The following is an 18458-nucleotide window of genomic DNA, read 5'->3' as shown; positions in this document are numbered from 1 at the left end:
CTTTCTCAGGGGATCCCCTGTGTGTCAGAGAGAATCTACACAACTTATTTGTGACCAGGGCACATGTCAGTTCTGATCTGTTCCCCACCTGAGTGGCTGTGGGAGAGAGCTCAGTGTGTACCTGCTCACCCACCAGACTGGAGGCTGGGGTCAAGGGCTCCTTGTCTCCCACCACCATACAATCTAGAAAGGAGGAAACAACAAGGACCCTGTTGGATTAAGGCCATACTTTGTCCCAGAGAAGAAATGCATCAAACAGTTAAACTCTCTTGATACAAACTTTTATACCACCTTTGACAGTGACATGAAGTTCTGCCCAGTGCGTCTCAACATAGAACTCCCCAAGGCTGCCTTCTAACCAGGGATAGTGGACATCATTATTGGGTAAAGTTTGTTCAACAGAAATTCTCTTTTGTTGTTGATCTTTTTCCCAAGGGAGTGAATTGGACCTGAGACATCACGGTTCAGCCCCAAGTGCCACCCCACGAATGGCCAGTCTGCAATGGACAGTGGCCGTGCAGCCTATTCCACTGCAGGGGACAGCTGCTGAGTAGCCTGGGCTTTCTCAGGGGAAGTTGTCCTGGAACAACCTTGCAGCAGTGTGGAAGGTCAGTGTCAGCTCTCCGAGCACGTCAACAGAATCTGGGTAAACTCCTGGGAGCCAAGACCTGGCCTGGATTTTCTGAGTCTGACCAGTTCGGGGTTGTTGATCAGGGTCTGCAGCAGGAGCCACCTTGTCCTGGACCTCGCTGAGAGACGGGGACCTAGAACAGAATCAGAGCCGGTACAATGGAGGAGAGGGCAGCTTGTCTCTGTCCTGCTCAGAGGCCACAGGGAAAGCTGCCCAGAAGGAGTGAGGTGTGGAGGAAGGAGCCGGACCAGGATTCCTGGGGACATGAGGGTGGCTGGAGGGATAAGAGTTTGTTCCACAGATCTGGATATCTGCAATGTTGGGATCAGCAATGAAAACAGTCCAGATCAGTGCTGAGTGTTCACAGGCAGAACATAGCTAACTGGAGGTCTTCCCAGGGGAAGGCAGAGCAGAATGATATAGGTGGCAGCCAAGAGAGAGCTTGTGGTAAGGAATGGGGTAGTTTAAGCAAAACTGCACACCATCTTGGAGGGCATCTGGCTTGCAGCGTGAGTTATGGAGGAGTCTCAGACAAATGGCTGATTGAAGGACTTAGGTAGCAGAGTTCATTTTCAGAAACAATGGAGAAGCTGAATTAGCAGGAACAAGGCCTCGGAGTCCCACAGCCAGACTGACTGGGGTGAAGACTTCTAACCTCCTGGGTAGAAGGGCTCCCAGGGCACAGAAAGTGGAGGAAGAGGGTCAGAGAAGGAGGAACATGGGACATCTCAGGGATCCCAGGGAAGACTGAAGGCACTTGTTTCCTGGTGTGCAACCCCAGTATAGATTCAAACAGGAGACTTACCTGCTGACTGATTTAGGTACCAGTATTTGATGGTCTGCTGTAGCCTCCTCTCCCTGTGGCTGGTGATCAGGATATGGCAAAAGCTGACGAGCACGGGGTTGGTGTGATAATGATCTACGTAGAGCATGCCAATCCATGCACTGAACCCTGAAATCCAGAAGGGAAGTCAGACCATGCAATGTATATTCCTGGATGACTAGGTTTTGCTTCTTATGACATAACTGCAGCAACACTTTGTTCCCAAATGGTGTCTGTGTCTTTGCTGTGAATCCAGAAAATGAGGTATAAAGAGCTGGAAAGGTTCTTAGAGATCATACCCTAACCTGTTCATTTTATGGAAATTTGAAGTTCACAGTGATGGGAGCCTCTATGGCTTATATGGAGAAGCCAGCTGCCATTGCACGAATCAATGAATGAATGAAAAGACACAGTCCAGAAATAGGACAAAAACTGCTTTTTCTCCACAAAAAATGGTTTCATTTTGGAGCAAAATGAACAGACCATTTTTTTAACTAAGAAAGCTTGCAACTAACGCCACAAGTAATTCTGAGATATGTTTTCTCAAAAATTTCAGAGCCACCTTGTGTTTTGATAGAATTGCACTATCCCTTACTGCTCTTCATTATACCTCAAAGATCTGTTAAATATGCAATCTGACCATTGGGCTGAAAAGTTTTGTTTTGTTTTGTTTTTCTCTTCAGCGTTATAGCCCCGTGGGAAGATAAGCTCTAAGTACAAGAGAAGAGAATGCCTTATGATCCAGCAATCCCACTGCTGGGCATACACACTGAGGAAACCAGAATTGAAAGAGACGCATGTACCCCAATGTTCATTGCAGCGCTGTTTATAATAGCTAGGACATGGAAGCAACCTAGATGTCCATAAGCAGATGAATGGATAAGAAAGCTATGGTACATATACACAATGGAGTATTACTCAGCCTTTAAAAGAATACATTTGAATCAGTTCTAATGAGCTGGATGAAACTGGAGCCTAATATACAGAGTGAAGTAAGCCAGAAAGAAAAACATCAATGCAGTATACTAACGCATATATATGGAATTTAGAAAGATGGTAACAATAATCCTGTATAACAGACAGCAAAAGACACACTGATGTATAGAACAGTCTTATGGACTCTGTGGGAGAGGGAGAGGGTGGGATGATTTGGGAGAATGGCATTGAAATACGTATAATATCATATATGAAACGAGTCGCCAGTCCAGGTTTGATGCATGATACTGGATGCTTGGGGCTGGTGCACTGGGACGACCCAGAGGGATGGTATGGGGAGGGAGAAGGGAGGAGGGTTCAGGATGGGGAACACGTGTATACCTGTGGCAGATTCATTTTGATATTTGGCAAAACCAATACAATATTGTAAAGTTTAAAAATAAAATTAAATTAAAAAAGAGAGAAGAGAATGAACTGCGGGCCTCTGGTACCCGACTTGCAGGCAGCTTCCGCAGAGGTGCGAGAGCAGCGCTTCCCAGACGCACGGCTACATACCCATGTCTGCTCTCTCGTAGCCACTCTGCAGGATGGTCCTGTCGATGCGGGCGATCAGCCACGTGCCCAGGACACAGCTGATGAAAAGCCTGGAGAGGCAGGCACCCAGGCCCAGCAGCACATTGTAGAAGAACAGAAAGTAGTTGAAGTTGTGGAACGCTCTCCTGCGGAGGGAAGCAGGCAGAGGGGAAGCACCCTTCAGTATGAGAAGGTGGCTAGGCAGGTGGGCTCAGGGGCCCTCCCAGACCTGTGGTCAAATCCTATCTCTCCCACCTCCTAGCTGTGCGACCTCGTGCTGTTAGTGGAGGAAGCTGACTGTCCCCACTTCACAGCTGGTGTGAAGACCGGCTCAGAAACAGTGGCGAGGACGTTGAGCACCAGGCAGGCTGAATGTGAGTGGGGACTGTAAACCCCACGTGGCTACCGCTGGGTCCATGGTTACAGCAGAGGGTGTGGCTTTCTCGTATCTGTTGCAACAGTGACCTGTCCCCAGCTAGAACTGCTCCAAGTCCTCCAGATAAAATTTTTCAAGTTAATCACATGGTTCCTGTTGCCTATGGGATGAAGCCCAAATATTGCATATGAATTTTGAGGTCCTCTCTGAGAGGGACTTTTCTGGTATTGCCACTTTGTGCTCGCTTCCTGTCCCTCACCATCCAGCATATTGTATTTTCACTCTTCTCCCAACACATCCTGCCCTTTCATGGCTTCCTGCCTGCATCCGCACAGTGGGGGCTGCAACCACACCATCTGCTCATCTCTGCCTGTAGGAATCCTACCATCCTACCTCCTTTAGCTCAAACATCCCACCTGCAGCTGAAAGAACGCCCCTGCCTCTCCGCCCCTCCCTTCCTCTCCTCTTTGCTTTCTCTTGTAATGCTTTCACACCATCTGGACTCTACTGTCCCTAAATGTCTGTGTCTGTCAACTCCAGTGGACCATGAGCAGATCACAGGCAGATCGTGAGGAGTATTTCATTATCCTCAGTGCCCATGTTGCTTCCTCCATGATGAACAGCTTTGAATGAATGAACTAGAAAGGATTACCATGGGACAGGCACTACTGCTCTAAGTTCATATTTTAATACCTTTCATCCTTGGAACACCTCTCTGAGATATGCAAACTTATTTGTAAAGTGAGGAAGTAGAGGTTCATAGATGTTCAGTAAGGTCACATAGCTCATAAGGGGTGGAGCCAAGATTTGGCTCCAGGCAGTCTGGTTCCTGGCAGTTTGGTCCCAGTTCTAAACCACTGCCCCTCGCCCTCTCAGAATGTATAGTGCACCCAGGAACCTGCCAAGGGTGAAGAGAAAGGAGCAAGACTGCTGAGGCCAGAGCCCTACGATGCCCCACTACTTTCTCTGCTCTCACCTGTTGTTGAGAGCCAGGGGCTTCTGCTTGTCATCTGTCCCCATCTTTGGTTGCAGGAAGAAGCTGGTGGCAATCCATACCTGCAGGACCATGAGACCCAGGACGATGGATACGGTGAGGCTAAAACACAAGGCGAGACCATGCTGAGGTGGCCTTGACCACTCTTCCCAAACTCTTTTGGAATGCCCAGTGATACAGAGGAAAGACATGTTGACTGCCTGCCAGACCAACAGTAGCTTGAACTCTGTCCTTTATGCCTACAGAGAATTTTGTCTACTATGCAGATGAGAAAAATGAGGCTTACAAAGGGGAGATGACTTTCTCAAAGCTGCGTCATCAGGCCTTCTGGCTCCAGACCAGAACTCCAGGACTAAATCAGGTCCTTTTGTTGAGGGGTAGCAGTGGGCTGAGTGGTTTAGCAGCATAGGAAATCAAAGAAAGGAATGGGATTTTCAGAAGAGCTCATGAAGGCCATGGAAGAGTGGACAGGGCAGGCTCTGCCCCAGATTCGTAGGAGGCTCTAGGTGAGCCTGGAACCAAGGAGTTCAGAGCAGCAAGGCCCCCAGAGGGCACACACCCTGTTTGCATCTCTCCCCAGCACCAGCATGGGGTGATGGTTGAATGAGGTTTTGGTTTCAGATTGTCCAGCTCCCCATCCTGCCTCCTCCCCTCCTGGGACAAATTGCTCAGCCTCTCTGTGCCTCTGTTCCTCATCTGAAAAAGGGAGCTAATGTAAGTCCCAACCTCAGAAGGTCCTCAAGAGAAAAGTTGCAAAGTGAATTTTCAGTAATGTCAGCATTTGCTTACTTTCCATATGGGTAAACTAAGGCTTGGAGAGGCAGTTTACAAGTCACACAGTTGATCTAAAGCCTAAACTCAGATTCCCTCTCTCTTTCCACTATACTGTCCTTTCTCTCACTTCATCTGCCTGAACCTCAGTCTTCCCAGCAATACAATGGACACACATATACCTCCCACAGACACAATTGTGAGGACCCAGCTGAACAGTGCAAGTGGAAACATTTTATAAACTGTGAGTCTCCCATCACAGTGACAGCATGGGTCCAGGGACTGGTGAGAGCCCAGCAGGGAAGGGGCATTTCGAACAGCAGCTCGGAGGGCCCAGCAGCTCCCAGGCCCTGGGCAATGTCAGGAAGCCCACCCAGCACTTACATCCCGATGCCTAGGCCTCGGAGCATCTCTAGCGCCTGATGGTGGATGACAGGAAGCACCAGGCTGTACATGATCGCCAGGCCACACAGGCTCTGCATCACATGGATGATGAGGTAGCCTGTGGGCCAAGGGAGCCGGTGGTCACTAACGGCCCTTCAGCATCCAGTCACACAAGTCCCTCCCTCCAGCCCCGCCCCCAGCCTCCTCCCTCCAAAGGTCCTGGCGCTCTTGCTTATGCTGTTTCTCCTGCCTGGCACGACCACCAACCTTCTGCTCACTCTGCCAGGTCAGTTCAAATGTCAACTCCATTAGGAAGGCTTGGCACCCTGGCCTAGGTGTGGGTAGTCACTTCCTCCTCTGGGTCACCACCACCCTTAGTGTACACACCCCATGGGCACAGGACAGGTGGTAATGATGACCAATATGAATGTGTGCTTCTCACTCCTTCCTGACCTTCCTGTAGGTCCCTTGAGGAAGAGCTGGGGCTGCTTCTGCCCCATGTCCCTCCTCCCTGACCACAGCCGGGACTCTGCAGGTGCTCAGGGAAAGTGTGTCAAATTGAATGGGTCATGTGATGGCACTTACCCCACAGAATATAGGCTATCTGCCAGCCAGAGTACCTTGCAATGGCCACCTGAGATTTAGATAGAACAAAAGATCTGAGAGGGGAGACACCTTGATGACCTCTAACACATATCCAGCATCCCTGTCTCATTTGAGGGTCACCCACCAAGCTACCAAGGCAGGTGTCATGATTGTCCTCATTTTACACATGAGGCCAGATGGGGACAGTGGCTGTCCCAAGTCACCCAGCAGCAGAACATACTAAAATTGAGGGCTCTGGACCCCCGCCCCCTGCCCCAGCCCAGGGCTCTTCCTTCCCCAGCACGCCAACCCTGTCTGAGGTGCAGGACAGCAGGCTGTGGCCTGGGAGCAGAGAGAGACTGCTGTGGACTTACCACACTCTCAGATGAGGAAGGATTATGAAACTTCAGAGGAAGAAAGTGTTTATCCCCTGCCCACAACCTCTTGATGTGCTTTCTAGAGAGAGAGAGAGGGAAATTAGTAATGCTTATGACCCGGGCTCCTTACGCACTTAGAGCTCAACAGATGTAAACAGAAAGGCCTATGGAGGGAGATGGCAGGCAGCTCAGCTCCCCTGTATTGACCATAGCTCTTGAGATGATTCTAATCAGTCGTGAAATCTTTTTAAAATACTTTTTAAAAGTTGAGATACAGTTGACTATAACATGACATCTTTTATCTTTTAGGTGTACAATATAATTGATATTTGTACATATTATGAAATGATGATAATGTCTTGTTAACATCTGTCACTGCACACAGTTACAAAAAGTTTTTCCTTGTGATGAGAACTTTTAATCTACTCTCTCAGCAACTTTCAAATATTCACTGTTTGTAAACTATAGTCAAAGGTTCAAGGCAGGCCTTGGATGGAGAGCTGGGGCCTCTTTGTGCCAGGAGAGTCTTCACTTAGATGCCATCTGCAAGAGACTCACCCTTTGGGCAGCCAGATGGGGAGGATGTAAAGACAGGATGCTCTGGAGGGGTAAGAATTGGCCCTGGGCTTCCAGTGAGTGAGTGGGTGACTGTGAATTAGAGACTGAGACAGACAGTGAGAGAGAGAGGCAGAGACAAAGGCAGAGAAATGGAGAGAAAGAGAAGCAATAGATACCCAAATTCAACTTCTATCAGCATGCAAATGCTGACTCCATACTAAAGGCCATCCCCTCCTCCCGCACTGCTATTCTTGAGACTGATGCACCTGGTCCCCTTGACCCAACCTCCTGTGGGGTCCCCTTGAGCCAAATTCACCTGCTGGGAACCCACTGTGGTTAGTCCTGGAGAGCAGGGCAGGTCTGACACCCAGCAGAGACACGAAGTGTACAAGAAATGATAAGGTTAGAAGAGGCCAGAAGACATGGTCATATGCTAACAGACTGGCCAAAGAACTGCGGTGCTGGAGAAGACTTTTGAGAGTCCCTTGGACAGCAAAGAAATCAAACCAGTCAATCCTAAAGGAAATCAACCCTGAATATTCATTGGAAGAACTGATGCTGAAGCTGAAGCTCCAGTACTTTGGCCACCTGATGCAAAGAGCTGACTCACTGGAAAAGACACTGATGCTGGGAAAGATTGAGGGAAGGAGGAGAAGGGGCCAACAGAGGATGAGATGGTTGGATAGCATCACCGACTCAATGGACATAAATTTGAGCAAACTCCAGGAGATGGTAATGGACAGGGAAGCCTGGCGAGCTGCAGTCCTTGGAGTTGCAAAGGGTTGGACACGACTTTGCAACTAAATAACAACAAAGTTTTTTGTTGAGTCTTGCCTGCTCAGCAGTGAACATGGCAATGAAAGTATTGCTTAGGGTTTTGCTGAAGACCAAAAGAAAACTCTAATCACAATGTCAAATTGATAGAGGAAGCTCAAATCAAATGCTATTTTGTTTGTTTTTGTTTTTTACCAATAGATGTGGTTGTCCCCAAACCCTGTATACACTGCAGTTCCCAATTTGGGAATGACTGACACTGCTTGGGAATTCTGAGAAAAAAAATCTGTCAGCCGATTTCCTGCTTGAAGACACACAAATGCCTCCCAGAACCCCTTACCTGTAACAAGCCAAGATGTGGAACAGGTAGCTCACACATGTGAGGGAGGCAGGCAAAATGGTCACCACCCAGACTTCTGAAATAGAAAAGGTGACACAAGCAACCTCAGAAGATGAACCAGAAATAATTTTTAAAATGCAGAAAGTCACAACAGAAAAGTTTGGGCAAAATATATTGTATTTCCTTTAATATACCTCTTGGGCAAATAAAGTTCTGCTTATTTCTGTTTCATTTTAGCTATATGCCTTCAATATCCTTTATTTCCTGTGTGTTTATAAACTTTTCCTTTGGTATTAATATTTTCCGTCTGCAATGCATAATAGAAGCAGAAAATTATAGAATGTACACATGGTAGGTAGCCTCCAGCCTTGTAAAATGTCATTTATACCTGACCTTCTAATAACCACTTTTGGGGAAGGGGGTTATCCACCCCCAGTTCACAGCCACCATGTGCAATGGTAACTGGAATGAAGGTCTTGACTATTCCATTCATCCACCTTTTAGTAAGTTTTTAATATTTCGTATCCACCTTGCTTTCAGAATGACTCTGGGTGCTTGTGAGACAGGGATGGAGAAAGACAGAAGAAAGTAAAAGCTTCTGTACAAGCGGATTCTCAGTAGCTGCAGAAAAAGCATTTGAGAGAATCCAATACCTCTTTATAATTAAAATCACTGAATAAACTAGAAATGGAAGGGCATTTCCTCAATTGGATAAAAAGCATCTCTAAAACCCCCACAGCTGACATCATACTTAATTGGTGAAAAACTGCTTTCCCCTTAGGTTCAAGAATGAGAAAATCAGTGTCTGCTCTTGCCAATTATATCCAACGTTGTACTGAAGGGTCTAGTCAGGGCAATTAGGCAAGAAAATGCAGCTAGACTGCAAAAGAAGAAATAAAACTATCTCTATTCACCAATGACATGTTCTTAGGTATAGAAAATCCTAGGGAAGAAGCAAACAAAAGTAAAATGATTAATAAATGAGCTTGTAAGTTTGTAAGACATAAGACCAATATATAAAAATCAATTCATTGCTGTACCTAGCAATGTGTAATCTGAAAATGAAGTAAGAATTGCATTTGAAATAGTATCACAAAGAATAAAATACTTAAGAATAAATTTAATAAAAGAAGTGTACAACCTGTACACTGAAAACTATAAAAGATTATTGAAATTAAAGACCTAAATTAATGGAAAAACATATCACTTTTATGTATAGGATATTCTCTGTGAACATACAATACTCCTAAATTGACTGACAAATTCAAACCAACTGCCCAAAACTTCCAAAGCCATTTCTATTTAAATTGACAAGCTAATCCTAAAATTCATATTTAAAAAAAGGGACCCAGAATAGGCCATACAGCCTTGAAAAAGAAGAACAAAATTGCATGACTCATATTTCTTGATTTCAATCTTACTATAAATCTACAGTAGTAAGACTGTGGTATTTCTGTAAAGATAGACAAATAGATGAATGGAATAAACAGAAGCCGTAAGTAAATCCCCATTGTCAATAAATTTTCAACAGGTATGAAAAGCATTAATTGTCTTGACAATTTAATGGGGAAGAAATATGCCTTCAATAAATATGTGTCCCTCCACCCAAAAGGATTCATGTGTTGAAACTCTAACCCACGATGTGATGGTATTTGGAGATAGAGTCTTTGGGAGGTGATTAGATTGTGAGGGTGGAACCCTCATGATGGAATTAGTGCCCTTAAAAGAAGAGACATGAGGGAGTTTGCTTCCTCTCCCTATTCTCCATCCAGTATGTGAGTACACAAAGAGAAGGTGGCCATCTGCAAGTCAGGAAGCAGCTCTCCCAAGACACCAGATCTGCTAGCACCTTCGACTTTCCAGTCTCCAGAACTGTGAGAAATAAATGTTGGTTGTTTATACCACATAGTCGATGGTAACTTGTTACAGTAACCGGAACTAAGCAGAAATTAAATTTGAATGATATGAGTAAACTTTTCATAAAATAATAAGGTCAAAACTTACTATTTTATCTTTTCCAAAGTGAAAAATATATGATGATTTTAGTTGTTTCCACTGACACCAAAAAAAGATAAGCTATTTAAGATGAGAACATTCTCAAGGCATGGTCAATGCAGCCCCAAGTAAGTTGTAATAAAATGGCCTGTGTCTGGACCCCTTTCTCCTTCAAGTCAATCCAGGGAGGCATACAGTAAGTGAAACACAGATAATATGAAGACTAGCAGCAGTAGTTACTATAGGTGTGCACCCACCACCAGTCACAAGTCCCTCCCCGTTCCATATAGAAGTGGCAGGAACAAAGGTGGAATATGGTTTTACCTTTGGTGATGTTAATCAGCTCTTTCACCTGCAGGAGGACTGGGCTCCCTGTCTGGTTCATGGAGGTGATGTAGCTCTCCAATTCACCTTCAAACACATCCAGCTCGTCTCTCACATACACGAACACGCAGAACTCAATGACAATGAACTGAGGACACAGAGTAAGTGTTTCAAGGTCTCACCTGAGTCCTGCTCATTAAATGAATAATATAGGGGGTCATTCTTTGGTTTTGAGGTCAAAAGTCTTTGAAGCTCAAAACTCAACTGACATAGACTCTGGACACTTGCTTTACTGATGTGAATGGGATTGTGACTCCTTTGGAGACAGGATTCAGCCCAAACTCTGTTCTTCACAAAATAGCATACAAGAGTAAATCCCAAAAGGGCTCAAGAAACTCTTCAGACATTAATTCAATCAGAGTGACATGAATGCCTAACTTTGAATAAGGGGTGACTTTATGGACAATTCCAGACATTTCTCACTGTTCTCCTTCTTGCATTTTGGCAATGATCAATTGGAGGACGTGCTGTTTCCTGTATGCATGTCATGCTTGCTCCTGTCCTATCATCTTGTCATCCTGCCTTCAATGCCCCTGATCATCATGCCATTGCTTCTGGAGTTCCTGATGCCATTTTACTTCATCAACTGAATCTTGTTTATCTCTGAATATGGAGCTCAAATGCTACTATTGTCAGGCAGCTTCTCTATCCAGAGTAATTCACTAAACTTCCAGAACACTTTCACCTTTTCTTTTCCTCTGTTTAGATGGCAGTACTGCATATAATATCTTATCTTCTTCTCTTAGACCATGGGCTACTCCCAGGCCAAGAGCTGCTGAATCAGCCCTCTTCTCTCTTCCAGGTCTTAACAAGGCACTTGGTATGGAGTAGACAACTAATAAAGATTTAATGAACACAAAAACATCAAGTGATTTACTCACTGCTGCAGAGAACTCTAGTTAGTGGTCCATTAAAATCCATTCTTCCCTTCTTTGGGCACAAGGCTGGACTACATTTCCCAGCCTCCCTTAGTTAGATATGGCCACGTGACAAGGACCTCACCAATGGGAAAAGAGTGGAAGGAACGTGTGCTGGGTCCACATGGCCTTTGAAGCCTCCCATATGCATTTCTCTATATACTTTCTCCTTCTGCTGACTGGATGCAGGGGGTGAGGATTCTCAGGGATGATGAAGGTACACAATGGAGAAACTAGTTATGGGACAACATAAAAGACTGCTGCCTCCCAAACCTGAACACCCAGTCAACATTGTTAAGTGGGAAAAAAAGAAAAAAAAAGCATATATATATACAGTGTTTTCAAATGAAGTTTGGGGGTTTATGCAGTACCTTATCATAACCTGATGCTGCTAAGTCGCTTCAGTCATGTCTGACTCTGTGTGACCCCATAGACGGCAGCCCACCAGGCTCCCCCATCCCTGGGATTCTCCAGGCAAGAACACTGGAGTGGGTTGCCATTTCCTTCTCCAATGCATGAAAGTGAAAAGTGAAAGTGAAGTCGTTCAGTCGTGTCCAACTCTTTGCGACCCCATGGATTGCAGCCTACCAGGCTCCTCCATCCATGGGATTTTCCAGGCAAGAGTACTGGAGTGGGGTGCCAGTGCCTTCTCCGTATCATAACCTAATCCATTCACCTAAAAGTTATCACAAGACTAGTTTATATAAGTATCATCCTCATACATTTAAAATGAACAGAAGACAATTTGGCCATTTTCATCTCTCCACTTTGACCCTGCTTTTGACTTGGACATTTTACCTCACTTAGCTCTGACCACATGACGTGCTTTGATTTTGTACTTTATTGATTTCTTGTTTTTAGTTTCATAAGTTTCTGCTCTACTTTTTATTATAATACATCTATTTTTCTGCTTACTTTGCATTTTAATTTGCTCTTTTTTGTTTGTTTCCTAATGTGAAAGCTTAGATGATTGATTTTAGATCTTTCTTCATTCAATGCTACAAATTTCTTTTTAACCACTGCTTTTGCTGGGCTTCCCTGGTGGCTCAGCAGTAAAGAATCCACTGGCTAATGCAGGAGACCTGTGTTCAGTCCCTGCGTTGGGAAGATCCCCTGGAGAAGGAAATAGCAACTCACTCCAGTATTGTCTGAGAAATCCCATGGACAGAGGAGCCTCGCAGGCTACAGTCCTCGAGTCACAAGCGTCGGACACGACTGAGCAACTTAACAACAATAACAACAACAACTGCTTTTACCACCTGCCACAAAGTTTGAGAACTTGTGTTCTCCTTTTTCAAAATATTTCTAACTTGCCTTGATTTTTTTCTTTGGCTCATATGTTATTTAGAAGTGTGTTGTTTCGATATCTACTCCTGAGGGATTTTCCAGTTATCTTTCTGTTATTGGTTTTTAATTTAATTCCATTTTGATTTGAGAGCAGAAATCATGTGATTTTATTCTTTTACATGTATTAAGTGTGTTTGATGGTTCAAGATATAGTCTATCTTGTTGAATTTTCCATTTATTCTTGAGAAGAATATGCATTCTGCTGTTGTTGATGACGTAGTGTTTGGATTTCCAAAATATCCAGTTGATTGATGGCATCAACTACAATTCAGGTTTTCTTACCTTGGCGCTGGTTGCCATGGGGTTTCTGCTCCATTCTGCCAGGATCTTGTCTGTCTCTTCAATTTTAGGGGCAAACTTTGCCCCATGACCTCCCTGCTCTTAGGGATCTAAGAAGAGTTGTTGATTCTTCAGTTTGTTCATATTTGTACTTGTTTTTAAGACAGAGTGGCATTTTTCAAGCTCTTTACAAGTGGAATTGGCAACCAGAAGTCTCCATAAATACTTCAATTATATTTATTACTAATATTCACTACATGAGTAAAAGTGTCCTTAGAGTCAAAATGGTGGGGTCAAAGAACTGTACTTCTTTGATTTACATATACCCAGTTTTGACCCAGCTTTTAAAGAACAACCCTATCCTATCCCCACCCCATTTATAAAATACAAAAGGATTTGCTTAGCTCTACTTACAAGGTACAGGCAGATGAAAGCCAACACAATGGTTCCAATCATCCTGCTTGGGAACTGAAAGTAGGGGTCCCACTCATATATCCTGGTTTGGAACCAAGACTTATTTCTTTCTCTGTGAATGAACAAACATCAAGAGAAGATAGGTTGTGAGTGGTAAACAAATGCCTGATTCTTCTGAAAATAATGTCATTTCTTCTTGATCTTAGAGTTTAGTGAAGAGAAAGAGCACTGGAAGATTCCACTGTTGTCATCCTCCCCTTATTCTTCAGAACAGGGACTCAGTTTTATTTAGTACAGCAATTTACTAGATAAAAGGCTATAGTTCTTGACCTTTCTTACAGCTAAGAGTGACCAAGACTAAACAGGCCAATGAGACATGAACAGAGGTGTGGGGTGGGACTTGAAGAGGCTGGCCAGATGGAAGTGACACAGCTGGGAGGGCTTCCTTTGTCATTACTCATTTCTCATGCCTGCCATTTGAAGGGCAGACGTGGTGGCTGGTCCAGGTCGGCGCTCCAGCATCTATTCTGGATCAGCCTTCGTGATAGCAACCCACTAAGTTATCGGAGGAAAAAGACAGATGATGGGTAAACTGCCATGATGGGCAGTCCAGGGTAAGTATAGACTGCCTGCTTCCAGAATTCTTTTATATGAGAAAGAAATAAATCTCTCTCTTGTTTGTGCCATGATTATTTTGCATTTTCTGCTACATGTTGCCAACTATATTTCTAGCCAGAGAATTAGCTTTGCAACTGTGTGACCTTGGATTAGACATACACCTTCTCTGGGAAATATCGCCTTGTATACAGCGGCAGTGGTAGGGGTAGGTAACCTGAATGATCACTGAAGATAGGTGCTTTTTCCTGGCCAAGAGCTATGTCATCTTTTATTGGTAACAGCACCTCAGTTCTTCCCTGGGTCTGTATTCTTCCCTACCATCAGTCCTGGTGGCTAAGTGAGGCTGAACCACTTCTTAGGTCCAGTGGTGAACATGTGACCCCGGTTTGCATGCATGCATGCTAAGTCACTTCAGTCAAATCCAACTCTGGAACCCCATGGACTGTAGGCCACCAGGCTCCCCTGTCCATGGGATTCTCCAGGCAAGAATACTGGAGTGGGTTGCTGGGCCCTCCTTCAGGGGATCTTCCTAGCCTAGGGATTGAACCTGGGTCTTTTATGTCTCCTACATTTGCAGGCAGGCTCCTTACCACTGGTGCTACCTGGGAAGCTCCTGACTCAGATTTAACAATCAGTTTACTCCAAACACCTACGCATAGTAATTGTTTCTGGTATGGCATGTGGTTCAACTTGATCCAATGCAACATGTTCATGGGAATTTTGTTACACTTACTTAGAAGAAAACACTCTTTTCTGTGAGCTTAAGCCAGAAAGGTAAAAGCTTAGAGATTCTGGTCTCTTGATTAAAGTGAAAGAGAAGAGTGAAAACTTAAAACTGGCTTAAAACTCAACATTCAAAAAATGAAGATCAAGTCCCATCATTCCATCTATTTCCCAGACATGGCAAAATAGATGGGGAAAAAGTGGAAACAGTGGCAGATTTTATTTTCTTGGGCTCCAAAATCACTGCAGATGGTGACTGCAGCCATGAAATTAAAAGACACTTCCTCCTTGAAATAAAAGCTTTGACAAACCAAAACAGTGTATTAAAAAGCAAAGATATAATTTTGCCAACAAAGGACCGTATAGCCAAGCTATGGTTTTTCTAGTAGTCGTGTGTGGATGTGAGAGTTGGACCATAAAGAAGGCTGAGCGATGAAGAATTCATACTTTTGAACTGTGGTGCTGGAGAATACTCTTGAGAGTCCCTTGGACTGCAAGGAGATCAAACCAGTCAATCCTAAAGGAAATCAGTCCTGAACATTCACTGGAAGGACTGATGCTGAAGTTGAAGCTCCAACATTTTGGCCACCTGATGTGAAGAGCCAACTCACTGGAAAAGACCCTGATGCTGGGAAAAATTGAGGGCAGGAGGAGAAGGGGATGACAGAGGATGAGATGGTTGGATGGCATCAACAGCTCAACAGACATGAGTTTGAGTAAGCTCCTGAAGATAGTAAAGGACAGGGAAGCCTGGCGTGCTGCAGTCCATGGGGTCACAAAGAGTCAGACACGACTCAGTGACTGAACAACAAAAGCAGAGAGATGAGGCAGAGACCTAGTTCTGATGACATCAATCAAGCCCCTGGATCCATCTGTGTCTGAAACTGACGACTTCTAGAGTTTTTAATTATGTAAGGCCATAACTTTTCTTTTTCTCTTTACACCCGTTTGAATTGAGTTTCTATTAACAAACAAGCGGGCCCTAAAATAGTGCCCTTCCAGTCATCACCAGGTCTCTGACACGTCAGAACTCATCAATATATGTGCAAACACAGAGGGGCAAAGAGAACTGTGCTTACTGAAGGGGACACTTCCTCAGGAGCCGCTTGACATGCTCTGCCTGGTGAACTTCCAGGAAAGGTTTTTCTTCCTGTGAGAAGAGAAAGAGGTTGATGCTTTGGCTCAGAAAGTCTTATTAGAGTTTTGGTCTCTCTGAAGGACTATTGCCACGAAGGCCAGGATTTTGGGTAAAACTTGGCTATTTTCAACTGAACCATTCCCAGACACCTGTCATTTATTGAAGAGACAATAGCGTCCCATTTCCTGTTTACCTAGTACTTGCTTTCAAGAAATGCTAGAGGCCTGACCTTCCCTGACTCTTCTGTTTCCTGTTTATAGCAGCTTTTGTTTTGCGAAGTTGATTTCCTTCTGAGATTTGGTGATTTCTCATCAGAGTTCAAAATACTATTTCAGGAATGAAACGCTCCACATCCCAGCGTTTTTATTTTTTATGAAAAGAAATTTCTCTTGCTTATTTCAGCAACACAATAATAGTAAGGGACTTCTATACCACACTTTCAACAATAGATAGATTAGATAGATAGATAGATAGATCTATAATAGATAGATAATCCAGTTAGAAAATCAATAAGGTAACAACTGACTTGAACAACACTATAGACCAAATGGATCACGCAGACACTTACAGAACATTCCATATAACACCAACAGAATACATATTCTTTTCACAAACATTTTCTAGGATAGAGCACATGTCTGGCCACAAACAAGACTTAAATTTAAGAAGATTGTAATCATACCAGGCATAATTTCTGACCACAAAAAGTTAGACAGTAATAATAGGAGGAAAATTCACAAACAGTACATTCTTGAGCAACCAATGGGTCAAATAAAAAAGTCAAAAGGGAAATAAAAAATTACCTTGAAGCAAGTGAAAATAGAAATGCAACATATAAAAACTTATGGGATGCAGCAAAAGCAGTTCTAAGAGGAAGTATATAGCAGTAAATACCAATATGAAGAAAAGAAGAAAGATCTCATACAAGCAACCTAACTTTTTACCTCAAGGAACTAGAAGAAGAAGCACAAGGGGTAAGACAGCCTCAATGACCAAACTCTCTGGGTTCCAGTTCTGTCTCTGCTACCAACTAGCTATGGACCTTGGGCAATGCAACTGATGTCTCCAGGTCCAAGTTTCCTAATACAGACAGGGAAAAGTAATAACAGCACCTACCTCACAGGGCTGTTAGGAAAACAGCCGTCAGGGCACACGTGGTATTTTTACTTAGTACTCACCATCTGGAGCTCCCAGCCCAGGTGGACCCTCAGAGATTTGACAAATATGTGCAGGAAGCGGCCCAGCAGGAAGGCCAGGCAGAGCAGTGAGGGCCAGTAGAACATGACAGTCTCGTAATTCCCCACGAACTGCAACAGAAGCAGACCGGGGGCATGGGCTCTAGGGAGGGCTGGGATAGGCCACTGGGGAGGTTGTGCACAGGAGTCTGCCTGTCCCAGCCTGCTCCCATCAGGGCCCACTCTCTCAGAGCTTGGAGGTCAGCTGCCAATCCCTTCCCCACCCTACCCCCGACCCCGCAACCCCACTTCGTCAGAACAAGCAGTAGATTTGGAGTCCAGCAGCCCTGAACTTGAGTCTTAGGCCCCCATTTAATTTTCTACAAAGGGTTTTCATGGGTTTTTTCCCGATTGCATATCTTTTTGGTGGCACAGCATGGCTTGCAGGATCTTAATTCCCCAAAGGGATTAAACCTGTGCCCCCTACAGTGCAAGCACAGAGCCCTAACCACGGGACTGCCAGGGAATTCCCCTGATTCTGTATTAAATGTTCCTTTTGAAAAACACACACGAGAGAGAGGAAGGATGAGAGAGGGGGGAAAAGAGACAAAGACAGAAAGATAAAGGGGAGGAAGAGGGAGGGGGTGTGGAGCAGAAGAGGGAGTGGGAGAAGAAGGAAAGGAAGGAAAGAGGGGAGGAAGGGCCTGTGAGTGTCATCATGCTGGGAGCATCACAAGCTCCCAAAAGTAAGAGGTCTCTCAGAATGGTGCTCATAGTTTTTAAGTTATTAGCTTCATTTTGATAAAAACATTTTTTTCACTCTTTTAAGATAAATAATATTGTTACTTATCTTTCATAATTTACAGGTTAGTTTCCTTTTTTTATGTTTCCAGAGTATTCTTTCCACCCTTGGGAAATCAGAATTTTGATGCAGGGATGTTAGGGTGGGGTTAGACACATTGTGAGATGCAGGGGCTGATGTCTTCATCTTCCAACGTATGCTTATATCTGAGACATAGTCATTGTAGTATTAATATTTCAGTGTCTTTTTTATTATCTATATCCATATAGCTATATCTGGGCTTTCCTGGTGGCTCAGATGGTAAAGAATCTGCCTGCAATGCAGGAGACCCAGGTTCAATCCCTGGGTTGGGAAGATCCCCAGTGGCTACCCACTCTAGTATTCTGGCCCAGAGAATTCCATGGACAGAGGAGCCTGGTGAGCTACAGTCCATGGGATCACAGAGTCAGACACGACTGAAGTGACTTAGCACATGGCACACAAATTTTATCTAAATTTCCCCTTAGAATTTGACATTTTAGACCCTTTCCAACGTCTCATTTTT

The 18458-nt window shown here is 44.4% G+C and overlaps 1 protein-coding gene across 5 annotated transcripts in view; it reads right to left on the bottom strand.

The window, feature by feature from the left end:
* Nucleotides 1-265: 265 nt before the first annotated feature.
* Nucleotides 266-18458, bottom strand: part of LOC507550 (uncharacterized) — a 43513-nt gene continuing 25320 nt past the window's right edge. For 4 of the 5 annotated variants that reach the window (NM_001098903.2, XM_015472544.3, XM_059888989.1 and 1 more), the window contains 12 exon segments: nucleotides 266-764; nucleotides 1437-1583; nucleotides 2946-3109; nucleotides 4316-4435; nucleotides 5489-5606; nucleotides 6074-6122; nucleotides 6448-6529; nucleotides 8123-8198; nucleotides 10442-10589; nucleotides 13459-13570; nucleotides 15879-15949; nucleotides 17116-17244. In NM_001098903.2, the coding sequence (NP_001092373.1) occupies nucleotides 616-764; nucleotides 1437-1583; nucleotides 2946-3109; nucleotides 4316-4435; nucleotides 5489-5606; nucleotides 6074-6122; nucleotides 6448-6529; nucleotides 8123-8198; nucleotides 10442-10589; nucleotides 13459-13570; nucleotides 15879-15949; nucleotides 17116-17244 (1365 nt within the window). In that variant the 3' untranslated portion in view covers nucleotides 266-615. 5 annotated transcript variants of the gene reach the window in all.

The sequence above is a fragment of the Bos taurus genome, chromosome 8 (genome assembly GCF_002263795.3).
Source record: "Bos taurus isolate L1 Dominette 01449 registration number 42190680 breed Hereford chromosome 8, ARS-UCD2.0, whole genome shotgun sequence".
In the NCBI taxonomy this organism is placed as follows: domain Eukaryota; kingdom Metazoa; phylum Chordata; class Mammalia; order Artiodactyla; family Bovidae; genus Bos; species Bos taurus.
Note: the sequence above shows the minus strand (reverse complement) of the source record. Positions and strands in the feature narration are given on the sequence as shown.